This window comes from Coccinella septempunctata, chromosome 1, assembly GCF_907165205.1.
Source record: "Coccinella septempunctata chromosome 1, icCocSept1.1, whole genome shotgun sequence".
In the NCBI taxonomy this organism is placed as follows: domain Eukaryota; kingdom Metazoa; phylum Arthropoda; class Insecta; order Coleoptera; family Coccinellidae; genus Coccinella; species Coccinella septempunctata.
Window position 1 is genome coordinate 56,546,764 of NC_058189.1, and position 15,024 is coordinate 56,561,787.

The window sequence follows — 15,024 nt, forward strand, 5'->3', positions numbered from 1 at the left end:
TGAATGTTACTGAAAACTTTAACAAGCGAATTGTCACGATTGCATTACACCTAATCCACTTATTTCTTACCCTGAACTGGAGTCAGGACTGACGCATCTTATCGGTTGTGGTACTGGAATATTTGGGGTTATTTTTGGAAGTACTCGAAAAGCTAATGTTACATAATTTTTCCATAGATGTAAGTATGCGTCTTTTTCACTTGGTGTTTTCTTGACAGCTGTGGAACTTCTCAATAGCGAAGCTCTGTTATCGCTTAACGGTCTGAAAACAACAAACACTCAAACTTATTCATAACTGCTACCCTTAATGGGTGAATTATTGTTGTATTATTGAATATACAGGGTGAGTCTTGGACTTGTACAAATATTTTAACAATAGATTCTTGAGGTCAAAAGAAACACTCCTTTCATTTACCATTTTTTCCGAATCGGCTTGGTTTGAAAGATACAGGCTGTTGAAGAACTATAAAAATTTTTTATTTTTAGTTCGATTTCAAAAACGAATAGAATGATTTTATGGATGTAGTTTTTCATTTATTTGATGAATCTTTTTCGAACACAAGATATCACCTATGTCTTCCAGTTTTCTCATTATTACCATTACGTACCATAAAAATACCAAAAATTCAAAGAAACCAACTCTTGGAACTAAGTTTGACGTTACCTAATGAATTTTTCAACGTTTTGTAAAATAAAAGTATTCTTCATATTTTCTCCTATAATGTGGCTTCATCTTTTTATCAGGGCCGAATTGGAAAAATGCTATAGAAAAAAAAGTTTGTTTTGACCTCAAGAATCTACCGTTAAACTATTTGTACGAGTCAAAGACTCACCCTGTAAAATTTTATTCAGGTCAAATAATATATGTTACTCACGTAAGATCTACTACTGTGTACAGTGTATTCAATCTAGAGAAAACGATAGGCCAGATATTCGATATGAGGGTCGGACATTGATCGATCAACCTTCCAGTATCAAAGAAATCAAACAAAATACTGCACCATGGGTCCACTACTGTAAACGACGAAGTATTTAGGCTCTTAATGGTACCATCTTCGCAAAGTCCCGCTGTCCACACGCTAGAATTCCTCTCGCTCAACCATTGCAAATCAATCGACGAAGTTGCTTGGACGGCAGATTTTTCAGCCGGAGGTAACAGATACAGATATTTACTAACAATTTCCGGACAGCACTTGTCCATAATTTCTATAGCGGCTTGTATATTGGTTATGTTCAGTAACTTGAATAGAGTTTTCACCTCTTTCAATATCAGAACTGAAACTCTTCTCGTTGTTAGACGGTTATTGCACAACATCACCATAGCTAAAGCTTCCACCAAATTCAGAGCGGAAGTCAAAGTTTCTATTTTAACGGTATCAGTCTTTTTGGTTAGAGTTGAATCAACTACGCTAGATTTGAATTCGTTATAATCTCTGCCTGGAAAAAGTTGTCGCAATAAGATTGATCTCCAATATAAAAAATAAAATTGTTATGGGATTTTCGAAGAGTGGATTCAATGCAAAAAATGACTCCAAACTGACGAAAACTGTGCCTCAAATGAAAATTTTCTAAAAATGAGGCTTAGTTTACTAGCATATATTGGATAGATGATGGTTAAAGGAGCATTTAACTTCACAGACCTACACTATTTGTTTCAAAGAACCATTATATCCAGAAAATCATGATTCTGATATGGCTTCATAATAAAAAGGACAAAAAAGCATAAAATTTTATGTTTTTCCAGTTTTATGCTTATAACCCTTGAATGACGCATTCTAGACAATAAATACACATCACCTAAGTGAAAGCTGATGAAAGTTAGCAAAAAAAGTGGTTAAAACCCACATTTTGGTTTTTCGCCATTGAACCTGGTTAATAACATGATTTCAGGGATTCGGCAACATGATCTATCTAGAAATTTTTTTTGGGAATTTTATCATTTCCAAACCACCAAATGAATATTATACTACATAAATCCACTCATTGAAAAGCTTGTTACTTGAGAGTAAAAAATTTCCATCAAATAAACATGGAAGTACTTACTCATCCTAGGAACCGTATTACTTCCGGTAATTGCATTTTTCCAAGTGATCAGTAAATTTAATACCATTTTCAAACCGTTATCCATCAATTGGGGGTAAGTATCTAAAATATCCTTCATCAAGAACTGGGTCAATCCCCAAATAACATCATGCCTCCAGTCGGGAAGATCGATCACCAGAGTTTGAAGGCTCTGATAAGCCAAAGCCCTGACTTCTTCATCCATGTGAACAGTCAATCTACTCAACAGATCGACTAGCTCTGCACTGGTCATATCATCTGGAATCAGTCTCGGAACTGCAGCTACACATGTTCTGAACAAGTCCATTTTCGGTTTGCGTTCACCCAACATTAGTTCCTCTGGTTTTAAAAGATTCTGGCTGTTGGTCATCAGAAAAGGTTTACCGAACGCCGAATCGAGAAGTACGAGGATTTCCGCAAAAGCCGTTCGAACAGGAGGAAAATATGAACTCATTCCAATTGTTCCAATGGTATCCTCAGTTAAAACTTTATTTTTGAATGTTTTTTTCACTCTCAAGGTATTGCCACTCGGCATCACCCCAACTGATCTAGGCATCGGTGGTTCTCCTTCCTTCTCCTGTAAACTATCAGCTACCACTAAGAATGCCCGCAGTCCGATACTCATTCTCTCAGGTGTCAATATTATTTTAATCGGTTTGCCCACAGAAAGAAGATCATAAACTATTTCTTTCATGGCAAAGTCTAGCCTTTCCTGAGCGATAAAGTGAATTATTTTCACAAATATATTCAGTGGGGTATCTCTTGGTACTACAACCTTGGATCCCTTCGGAAAGAGTGAATTAACAATGCTTTGGATTCTTGATTGGGTTACTGAATTACTTTCACATTTGAGCCTTATCACATAAACCCAAAGAAGACGATACATCGATTCTAAAATTGAATATTCGAAAATGAGTATGATAATCTGAATAATAACCTGTGGATTTCACTCACCCAAAGCAACTCGACACATTTTCAGATCCCTGTTTCTGAGATGTTGCAGGCAGATAGTGAGGAAGCAAGGCCAATTTTGCAGAAAGAATTGCTTTTGACTGACACATAATAAGCATGTGAGTAATGGAAAAAGTGCCAGCCTATGTTTTGACTTATTGATAGAATCCAGGCCTTGGAAATATAAAGTTTCCACGAAATGTTTCAAGCACGGTACATTCACTTCATTCTTAACTGCCTGGAAATTATGAAGTTATGTTAGATCTCAAAGAAATTATAAGTTTTGGATGAAATTGTCCAACAACAAAATGTCTCGATGAAAATGACTACAGCTCTATCCGCAAAAAATTATACTCACTGCGGCAACTGGCACCAATATTTCCACGAAAAGACCTGCCAAAGCATGCTTTATATCCTTATCTTTGACTTCCAGAAAATACTGAGCGCACTCCTGCATGAACTGAAAAGAAGCTTCAAATTCCTCAATCGGTACCATCTTGACTCTGAAGAATTTCATTCCCATCAATAAACTTATAATACTTTGGGTTGTGATGGGACCAGGTTCCCGTGATCTCAACTCTTTGAGTTCGTTCATGAATCTTGTTCTGACCGACATGAACCTGGATTGGGCCAGAACTCCAACTACCTCTGCATAGAGATCGGCAATTATGTGGATATTTGCTCCATTTGGATTATTCTGTATGCTGCAAGGACAATTTTTTTTTTTAGAAAAACTACATTGAGGGAATTTCTTAGAGTTATATCTTTTGAGTAATTACTCAAAGGTTATATGCAATGTATAACTTGTCTGCAATATTGAAATTCTCCTTACCCTTCTTTGTACTTAAAATGCTTAAATGCTAAATTTTCTATATACTGCACAAGGTCTTCATGCCCAGGATGGAAAGATAATTGTTTCAGAACCTCAATCAAGACTAAGCAGAATATAAACTCTACAGCTAAATCCCTCTTCTCTTTTTGTACTTCTGCTTCTGACCTTTCTACAGTTTCTGTTGTTCCACCTGATACAATGTAGATAATGCTGCAATAATATTCAAATAATGAAGGAAGACATATCACAATCATTATCATTTCGTCAAATAAAAATAAACAGATTGTAATCATAAATAAGCTTTTATCGTTTACGTCACACTTGCCTTTTCTGTTGTTTAGGGTCAGTTTTCTTATGTTCCGGGATTGTAACTTCAGACATCTGCCTTTCATACCAAGAGAAAAGGGCTCTTAGTAAAGATGGTAAGCAATGTTCAGCCACTGATCCGAAAGCACTAAGTAGTTGATCAAACTGGGCATCTTCACCTCTTTGTAAGGCTTTGGATAATGTTTTCTCCTGCAAGTTTACATTCCCTTGACTACACATAGCATAAGTAGCATTGCTATCGAGAGCAAATCCTACCACAATGAAATTTAAATAATATTCCAGTAATTTTTTTTTTGAATGATCAATCAATTACCTACTGAAATTTTTGGATCGATTAATGTGGTTGATCCCAATTATTGATAAAAGAATAATAAGCTTGATTTTTATTGGACTCATTGGAGTACAATTTAAATATATTTGTTCCTATATCAATTTTTGGTTTACAATTTTCTAATTGAGAACATTTCCTTCAATAAACTAGCATCACAATATATTAGAGGCCGAATTCAAGTAGTTAATAATAAATTGGAGACTGTTCTCATATCAGATGAAGAGGAGCATAATTTCTAAATGAATACCTTAACTTGGGAATCATTCAAGACAGAGTCGATTTTCTTCTCTGCTAGGACAGTGAATACTGCAAATAAACTCCTCATCACAAATTCCCCAGGTCTGATATCCATATCTACTGCCATTCCAGGAACTTGTGATGAAGCTCGTTCCTTTTGTGCACCCCAGGGCAAAAGAATATCTCTTGAATAGACATTTCGGTTGGCAGATTTGCTTTCGGAATCTGAAAAAGTGGAAGAGCAGGTATAGAAGTTTTGGATCAAGATTAGAAAATGGCGTTTTCATTTAAAATATGACATAGATGAACAATAGTTACAAAAATAGTAAAATATTTGGGATGAACCTCAACACACAAAAAATTGACAGGAACCATTTAGAAACATTCCTGCAGATATATCAGGATATATGTTGAGGAAAATTCAATAACTGCGATATATCACAGAAATTGAGAGATACATTAAAGAATTATCATTACACCTTTTCGGAAAAAAAAATCTGAGGATGAATTATCCAAAATATTTGCAACTCCAGACTACCTATCCCCAAATCACAGAAAATGCGGATGGGGGTCTTTTTTCTGCTGCTAATGAAAACTGAATTCCTTGAGAACATTTTTTCCCTGACTTAATAATTTTTTTTTATCGTAAAATAATTATTGCTTAGAAATTATAAGCTATACTATTCTGATGAGGTATAAGCATCCTTCAAATATTCTTCAATAATATAATAATAAGAAGTATACCCCTTAACGTTTTCGTAAAAAACCAACCACAGGGAATGTATTGAATTTTCAAAACTTTTCGTTTCCAAACTATTTCACTGACTGAAAGTAAACTGTATCTCTCCCAAGCAAAGGCTGAATGGAGTTGGCCATCAAAAATGTAAATTTAATAATACCAACTGACCAACTTTTCTAGAAATGTAACCTTTTGCAAACAAAAAAATCATCTGCAGTTATTGTTATATTGAGGAGTCAAATTGAAGATTTAAACTTTTCAATAAACATTTTGAACAATTTAAGTTAATAGAAGATATTCGTAAAAATGAAATGGCAACCAAAAATCAAAATAGTGATTACAGATCAGTTGGGTGTAAGTTTCTAGTATCAGATTCTAGAAAAAAGTAGTCAACAATTGTTTTTTACAGATGTTTAGAGGTTTATTCAAATATGAATACTTGAATATGGGTGTGATGTTCTCAGAAAGTTGAAAAACTTAATCATTATTGATATTTCATATACTTTTCAATAGCTCCAGAAACTCAATGCTCTCTGAAAAGGCTTTATCATATTCAAGCTATTACTCAACAGCAGTTTTTCGTTCTGAAATCATTCATTGCAATTTGAGAGGTCTAGATTGTCCTAGGGAAAGTTTTATAATTTTGATACCACGATTTCCATTTGACTCTACCATAATGAAATAAAACTTGTTATCTGCCTCATAATTAGAATGATCGAAGAAGTTAAACTACTTAAAAAGGACGAATTGGACACAACTGACTTCTCATCATTTCATTCTACTTGTGTCTAGTTTTTCAATTCTTATTGTATCAAAAATTAATTTTGCTCAAGAAATAGTATATCACTTAAACGCCCCTTCTATATTACCTTACTCATAAGGCAATTATTTTGGATTTACCTAATGATTGTATATAATTTTCAGTATAAACATACACATTTCGAAAATGGTTCAAGTCATTCAAGTGTTCTTTATTGTTGAGATGGTATCCTCAATTAATTTTCCAAGCAAATAGAGCAGCTTGAACTCACTCCCTTTCAATGGAAACAATCAGTATTTTACACCTCGTATCATTCCTAACAACTCAACACACCGAATGCTTTGAAAATAGAAAATTCTCAGTATAATTCCTAATGAAAACTCAACAAATACAAATATCGGTATGCCAAAACATTTCATGACAATGTGTTCAAATCAGATTACTTCTGAAATAATTCAAAGAATGAATTCTCTTTTCGAGTGACGATTACAACCCAGGACAGACACCGACACACAATTAGGTAAACTTTAGACTTTACCAGCTATCGAGGATGGATTAGTTGAGTTATCATCGTTCCCTAGGGATGCTTGGATGGTAGAACCAGATAAAGTACTTTTTTCTGTTATACCTGAGGCAGTATCACTATGAGTGTCTGAGCAAACACTTTGAGATCCTTCAGCATCTGAATCGTTTGATACAAGATCTGAAAATTCCGACATATCTCATTGGTATTCATTTCAATAAAACAGTCAAAAGCATACCCGTTTCGTGCTCTGTAAGGGAGTCTGACATAATGAATCAAAAAACAAAGGGACTGCCGTTTTCAATTAACTGATAAAATTTAGTTGTCTTTAGAATAAAAATTATTGGAGCTACATTTAAACATTACACTACTCATACTACTTGACGATATACAAATTTGGAAGCTGATTTATTTATTCTCTAGACTTCAGCTAATATTCAATAATTTTGTACCCAAGCACCGAAGCGAAATGAGTGACAGTTCGAATTAAAGTGAATTTGATAGAGGTTAGAAACAGTTCCTTTTTCAACTCCACCATCTTCTGTTTTTTTTTTTGTTAAAAATTCATAATATTTGCGCGCACGTCTTCTCATTCAACCAATAGGTCTCAAACGAATATTGTTGTATTTTTTCTGTTTGTTTTTCAATCAATTCCTTGATAGGAATTTAGTGACAGATTTCGTATCTTATCTGACCAGATGGAAAGATATGAATAAAATAATCGTATATAAAGGATCAAAAAACAAATCATTTGCAGGGAAAATTAATATCAAAGTAACTAAATGATATTCCATTGACGATATTTGTCTCCAGTGTCCTCATAGAGAAAGTCTATGAGTCTATGAGTGTCCTGCTAGTGAATAAGCCCTTCCCTGAAACTCCATTCTTCCAGCTGTTGTAATTTCTTGAGGGAAAGAAATCTCTGTAAGATTAGTTTCAGAAAAATATATGAACCTGAGTTGTTCTGATATGAACTCATTATCCCAGAGAGAAGTTCCACCTTTTTGCTTATCAGTTGGATGACCTGATTGAGTTCTAAATCCACGGATAATCATGAGATAATATAATGTCATAGATTTGATATTAATTTATTATTTATTATTATTAAGTCTATGGATAATATCTCGATTTCTCTAACTAAATAAAAAATTATAACTTTCCCGAGATTTCCCTCAAATTTTCAGCTGAGTCTGGAGCTGTGTTGATGAACTCATTTATTTTTTGAAGGCTCAGCAGCCCGAAAGTAAATTATCCTTACTTCGCAGGCAGTGCAGGAATTAATTAAAATTTGGGGTATTAGATCGTTCATGACGTCAAATATTTAATTGATGAGAATCCCATCCATATTTTGGTATCAGAAATGAATGGAACCATATTGATATGAAAAACCATAAAAAATAAATCTGTAAATATAAGGACAGCAAATATCAAAATATTTTGAAAATAAAAAACTTATCAAGAACAGATATTTGAAAAATATAACACTCAACTAATTCTCAGATGCAAATTTCATAAATTGATGATTATTATATTCTTATCCCTTCTTTATAAATACTACTTTTTCATTTTTCGATCATATCGAAATTCGAATCTGCGCCCCGCGGAATTTTATAGAATGTGATGAGCTTCAAACTTTCAGTACTCAAAAACTAAGTTAATGTCCAGTGGTAGAAATTAATAGAAGTTTTTAAAATGCCTTTCTATATTCATTCTATATAAAATTTTCTTTATTTAAATTATGGAGGATTAGTGTGTAGTACCCTCTATAATTCTGGTTGCCCAGCAGTCGAAAAAGTAGAATTCCTGAAAATTATCAATCATTGCGAATCTGATGATATTATATTTTCCCATATATTCGAAAAGAGAAAATAACACTTGTGCATTTAGAGAATTCAATATTGATCTGGAAAAACTGTAACACAAGAGAAGTGGGACAAGAGATCACGTCGAACGTTCATCGGCCTCTATAATCTGAAGTGGCGCCCTCTAACGGGAAACTGTCCCTACTCCCTGTTTTCGCACAAACGTCCTCGTTACCCCATTTGTTTATAAGCGGAAAAAACAGTTAGATATATTATGAAAGTGTTTTTCTTTTCCTGTTACTGTCGCGTATAGTTCGTGCATTTCTATCAATCGATTTCCGTCTGAAATGTTTCCCTTCACCACTTGTCCCAGTGTAAGTGATCCTCGAAAATGGTTTGTTGTCCCTCAAGACTGCTACGACCAATCACCGGCAGCGGAAAAGGTTTGTTTTATGATGTTTTGATATTTTACCCCTGTCCTGTCATTCTTTAGTTATTTGCTTTCGTTTTTCCGCTGAAAGTGCTTGGTTTTTACAGAAATCCTGATGGTTTTAGTCGTTTTGTTTTCTTTGTCATTTGGTTTTTCCTTCAACATCAAAAAACCCTTTTGAAATTAAGGTCATTGACTTTTTTGACCTGCAATAGTCACCTGTTGCAGATATAGGTTATTGATACTGCTCAGTTCATTCGTTTGATTTTGTGCTAGAAAAGGATTTTGAAATATTTTTGATGTTTTCCGCACTTATTTTAGAAAACACATTGTGCTCACATTCCGCAAAAATGTGAGATGAAAGTTCGGATATCAGATCGAAGAAAAAATCACTTATACTATTCAGTAGCCGCATTATGAAATGAATTGGGGGTTGCGAGGGTGAGAAGTGAGGTGAGAAGTATAGCACCAAGAAGATTTTACCCCCATTCCAAAGCCTACCTCTTTCATGGCAGCTACTAACGATACAGTCATGCTGAAGTGACTGTTTTTGCTGGTTTCAACAAGAATTTTTTTTTTAAGTGGCCTCATACAGGGTGTTTCATTGGTAAATGAACATGCGGTAATCTAAGCTAGAGCTACCCTAGGCGAGTCCAAAAAACCCATATTAGATAGGTCTTATCAATTCCATAACCGAGATACAGGGTGCTTCATGTATGCACCTAAAATTTCAATTTCTCATAACTTTTGAACCAATCAGTATAGTCGGTTGATATTCGGAATATATGATTCACTTACACAGGTCTTAGAACGATTTGTAACCAAAATAAGCAAAGAAAACATTTCTCACTTCGCTTTCCCTGGAGTTTCCTTTGAGCAAAATGACGTGCGGGAAAATAAAATCTACTGAATCTCATTGAAAATTTTCTACTCTTTTCAAATATCTCCATCACATCCAAAAATTTTCATATACAGGTTGTTGAATCCCAGCTTGGAAGATGTCCCATATTTTTCATTTACGGACCTGGAATTTTTTGTAAATTTAAATGTGAATCTATCGACTTGTGCAAGTGAATCATATATTCCAAATATCAACCGACTATACTGGTTGGTTCAAAAGTTATGAGAAATTGAAATTTTTGGTGAATACATGAAGCACCCTGTATCTCGGTAATGGAATTGATTAGACCTATCATATATGGGTTTTTTGGACTCGCCTAGGGTAGCTCTAGCTCATGTTACTGTATGTTCATTTACCAATGAAGTACCCTGTGTACATAATTGGTACCTCATCTTATTATTGGTACCTTACTGTTATTAGGAAATAAAATGTCTAAAGGACAGGTGTTGGATAACTAACTCTACATATAATAGTATTTATATAATAAAGATATTACGTTACCTATTTTCCATGGGATGTTCGTTTTATTTTCCCAATAATATTCTTTCAACTTTTCGAAGTTTATGTTTCATGTTTGTAGACGATATTTATATTATGTATTCTTAAACTAATCAAAAAAATCTTGTACTAATTCCATACGATTTCAGCTTTTCGCTATAGCGTAATTCAACTTGTATACAAATGATCAGAGTTACGAACATCCTCCAAAAAGATAAGTGTTCTGGAAAAATGGTGTAACTATTTATTCCACTATATTGGCAATTGCCGCTTTACAATTTTTTATTTTATTTAAAGTCGACAATTTTTCCAGCACTGGACTCAAAGATGATAAACATGTGGCCAAATTCGATTCTGCACAGTCGCAAACACATTCTATATAAAGCTAGGGGCAGAGACAACCTCTGTCTGTCTCTGGCTAGGGGCTTCAATCAGTTATAGGATAGGTTTACCGTCTGTTCCGATATTCCTGAACAGTACTGTCAGTATTTCAGAAACGATGCCTATTGGCCCAGTCGTTCGAGTTCTATTGTTATTCGATTGCGGGCCAGTACTAGCAGCAATATCGGAACAGGCCCTTAGTCTGCGAATGTGGAATCAAAATGCTACTTCCATATTTGCTGAACTAGAAGAAGGCTAGTCCACCGATAGGTGAACCCAATATTACCAAGCGTTCGATTCCTCCGTCCGTCGACTTCTCTTTTTATACTCCATTGATCCACGGTACTCCCCGTATTCAGGTCTAACCTGCCTAGATCAGTTTTCTTCTTCTTCTCTGGGCTGAACTGAGGCCTTGTTACCTATTGTGATTAATCTTCGCGAGTTTCGCCCTTCTTCAAGGTGAATCAAGTTCAAAAAAATTGATATTTCAATGGTATAATATGAATAGGGAATAAGTTTCTTGCGAAACAGATTTAAGTGGTGGCCTCGGTGGTGGCTCTTTCTACCCAAAATTTTTTTCTGATTAGCTTCTGGCTCGATTTCATTGTAGTTGCTGAGCCATGCTAAATCGGGATTTATTTGAGAGTCGTAGAGACCTAGTGGATCAGATGGTAGATAGTAAAAAAGGGAAAAGCGTCTGCAAGTTTTCAAACTTCTAACTAAACTAAAAAAACTTCGCCAGGTGTACATACTTGGGCGTGTTAGATTAAGATGCTATATATGCCCTACGTGTTTCTGATTATGAATTCATGTTAATCTGGCAGTTTGTGTGGTGTGGCTGGTCGTACGGGAGAGTTGGAAATGGTAAGAAATTTTTTCGAACGTGTCAAATTTTCAGAAGATATTGCAGGCAAAGGAAGCTAATTTCAAGAGACTGACAATTCGCACGTAACGCAAGGTCACAGCGGTCCTTTGAAAATGCCAACAAAATCGCCACTTGTACATAACTACTCGAGCGTGTCAGATTTTCATACAGGTGATTAATCTCGGTGTTGCGGACGTGTTGACCCATTAATCTGACACTAATCAGTAAGGGTTTTCTTAATCTGACAGTATGAAGATGATAACAATCAATTTTTGCAAATATCTTCCTTCCTGTGCCTCCAACCGTTTTTGTATTCATTATGAAAGTTGTAGATAATAAATTTCTATACAACTTTTCTCTGGAGCAATTTTACATAATCTAACAAGAGTAGTCATTTTTGGCCACCTTCTTTTGTTTTCGAGTTATAAGCGAAAATTGGAAAAATGGCGATTTCGAAATAAATTTATATCTCCGTTAATACTGATGAATAAAAACATTATACAGGCACTTTTTTAAGTAGAATCCTGTGGCGTGCTTGCCTTTTTGGCAGGATTTTTAATTACGAAGCTATGACCCAAAGTTGTGTTTTTTTAAATGGGAACACTAGATTTCTGTGCAATTTTTTGAAAGCTTAATTTTTAATGATTAAAATAAAAATATATAATATCATATGATATACTTCATTCAACTTTATTTTAGCAGTCGGTTGGCCATGGAAATTTGACACATTTCACTCTGTATAGTACGAAAATGTGGGGTTATGAAGCTTGTCAAAACATTTTTGGGTTTTAACCCTTAATAACCTGAGTTATGATCACTATTCTAATTGAATAAATATTCTTTATAGAGTGTACAAGACAAAAACAACTCAATTTCTGTTTGAAAATTGTATAGTTTTTGTTTGAGAAAAATGGTGTTTCATATATGTAACGCTAATAGCTACAGTTACGGAGAAATAAAATAGATTTGCCAGTGAAATTTGCGTTACATATGTGTAACACTAGGTTATTATGGGTTAAATCAACGCTATGTTGCCCGTTCTACGTAAAAGTTTCTGTTATTACGTAGTTTATCGCAGTGTCGAATATCTTGGGAAAATATGGGACGAACATAATTGAAGTTTATACAAACTGATTGAAGGCATACCAAATCCAGTTATTTGCATGGAAAATACAAGAGATCAGTATAATATCATAATATGCACTAGCTTGAGGAAAGTTAATGTTCGTTATCGTCTTTGGCTTACATCATTTGTAGATTTCAAAAATATTAACCCGAAGATGAAATGCATATGATGCAGTGGTTGGCAATGGGTATCTCCCGAAGGAATTAACAGATAATTACAAGAATGTTAAATTTTTCAATAAAAATCATCTTGCATCAATATAAGTAAAAGGAGTGGAAGGAAGTTTCAAGTTAAGATGCAACTTCACCGTTGAACAAAAATTTCACATGAATAAACAGTAACAGGGCAACTTGCGCGTATTTGTGGCTATTCATCTTAATACATTGATGTAATTATAATATTTAGGTATTTATTAGTACCTTAAGACATTTACATTGTATAGGACAAGTCAAATGAAAAACAGAAAAATCCATTTTAGGGAACTCATTCTCCGATGACATTTATCGAAAATCCTGTAGTTAACTTTTCGAATTAGTTCACTCAAACATAAAATTCTGAAATGCCACCACTTTTTTGGGTCTCCCAATAGAAGGAAATTCTTTGTCATACTCTTCATTCACAATCTTTCTGATTGTGGAAATATTCAGCTGAAATATAAGTCGTTTAGATTCAGATGAAACATTATATAAATTCTCTTACCTTGAATATGTTCGCTACCGTCTGACGTATTGTGGATTTTAGAATATCAGAGTATAACTATTTGAATGAGTGGACCTGAATTCTAAATAGCACTTCCTGAAACCCTGTCTCTTTTTTCAATCACTTTCGGCATTTTCGAATTTTCGTAATAAAAATTGATATTAGATTAGTTGTGGCAACGGCGTTATGACATTAACGACATTTCATGAGTGCCAACCTAACTTCGTTCTAGTTACAAAAACTTGAGAAAATTATTTCATGGCCAACCGACTGCTAAAATAAATTTGAATGAAGTATAGGTATCAATATAAATAATAGAAAATGGTCAAAAACTTTTTTTTCTCAATATTTCTATGGTTTCAACTTTTGACATCCACAGAAAAATAGAGCTTCCTATAACAACAAACCATATGATGCTATAATATATATTTCTGAAATTAGTAAAAATTAAGCTTTCAAAAAATTGCACAGAAATCTAGTGTTCGCATTTAAAAAAACATAACTTTTGGTCATAGCTTCGTGGCAAAAATAGCTTCCTGCCAAAAAGGCAAGCACGCCACAGGAATCTACTTAAAAAAGTGCCTGTATAATGTTTTAATTTCAGAGCTCTATCATCAGTATTAATGGAGATATAAAATTTATTTCGAAATCGCCATTTTTCCAATTTTGGCTTATAACTCGAAAACAAAAGAAGGGGGTCAAGAAGGACTACTTTTCTTGTTAGTTTCTCAGAAGAATTGAACGAAAATGGGGTATCAGATTTTGTCTATCTCCTCTGGTTTAAAAGCTGTAGTGCTAAAACATCGAAATTTGGCCATCCTGTACATTCATATATCTCAAAAACGTTTGAACGAAATTTATAGAAGATGTTATGCTCTACAACTTTCACAATGAATGCGAAAAGGATTTCAAGCCCAGGAGTGGAGGAATTTAAAAAAACTCATTTTTGTGACCTTCATGGCTTCAAAGCTTGCTGAACCTTGAGAGGAAATCATCGCGAGGGTCCAGCACATTATAAAATATTCCCTTTTTTCCTACAGTTGGATCTTCTCAAATTTTGTAGCTATAACACCTATCTACACTACATGTATCTACACGAAAAATTACTGTAATAAATTCATTGATACTGGGTGTTTAGTTTTCTATATGTCACTCAGTATACTTCACGTTCAAGTGAGAGTTATGATGGGAGAACGAATATTTCTGTGTAAGTTCGGTTGGTTGGGTGTATTGTACGGTTGGATCAGACAGGATGTCGGTTTTTCCGTAAACTGAGTATATGTGTATGAACAATGCCGTCCCAAGTTTAAATTAACGCACATAAGAAGCATAAGTGACTTAAACAGCTTTATCTATTATAAGTTTCAAAAGGGGGAAACCCTCCAGCGATTCCGGTACAGATAATTCGAACCTACAGCATATGATGGTCCGGAACTCCGACAAACTCCAGCCGTCCCGGATCAATATTTCCTCATTTGCCTCCATTCCGGGATTTTCCCCGGAGCTTCCCTAGAATTCCCAGTTCTCACTACTCGGTTTTTATGACGGTTCGAGTTTTAAT

General features: G+C 34.5%; 2 protein-coding genes across 4 annotated transcripts in view; one reads left to right on the top strand and one right to left on the bottom strand.

Annotated features, from left to right (window-relative positions):
- The window catches only part of LOC123321266 (protein furry), a 48,653-nt gene extending 41,348 nt beyond the window's left edge, over window positions 1-7,305 (bottom strand). The window contains exons 1-10 of the mRNA XM_044908715.1: window positions 7,000-7,305; window positions 6,777-6,941; window positions 4,750-4,964; window positions 4,170-4,360; window positions 3,845-4,054; window positions 3,371-3,716; window positions 3,016-3,250; window positions 2,044-2,952; window positions 876-1,437; window positions 71-262 (exon numbers count right to left, since the gene is read on the bottom strand). Of these exons, the coding sequence (XP_044764650.1) occupies window positions 71-262; window positions 876-1,437; window positions 2,044-2,952; window positions 3,016-3,250; window positions 3,371-3,716; window positions 3,845-4,054; window positions 4,170-4,360; window positions 4,750-4,964; window positions 6,777-6,941; window positions 7,000-7,030 (3,056 nt within the window). The 5' untranslated portion in view covers window positions 7,031-7,305. The remainder of the gene's footprint in view (window positions 1-70; window positions 263-875; window positions 1,438-2,043; window positions 2,953-3,015; window positions 3,251-3,370; window positions 3,717-3,844; window positions 4,055-4,169; window positions 4,361-4,749; window positions 4,965-6,776; window positions 6,942-6,999) is intronic.
- Window positions 7,306-8,762: 1,457 nt separating this feature from the next.
- LOC123309533 overlaps window positions 8,763-15,024 on the top strand; it is a 155,035-nt gene continuing 148,773 nt past the window's right edge. For 2 of the 3 annotated variants that reach the window (XM_044892699.1, XM_044892704.1), the window contains exon 1: window positions 8,763-9,006. In XM_044892699.1, the coding sequence (XP_044748634.1) occupies window positions 8,911-9,006 (96 nt within the window). In that variant the 5' untranslated portion in view covers window positions 8,763-8,910. The remainder of the gene's footprint in view (window positions 9,007-15,024) is intronic. The other variant, XM_044892717.1, reaches the window with a different exon arrangement.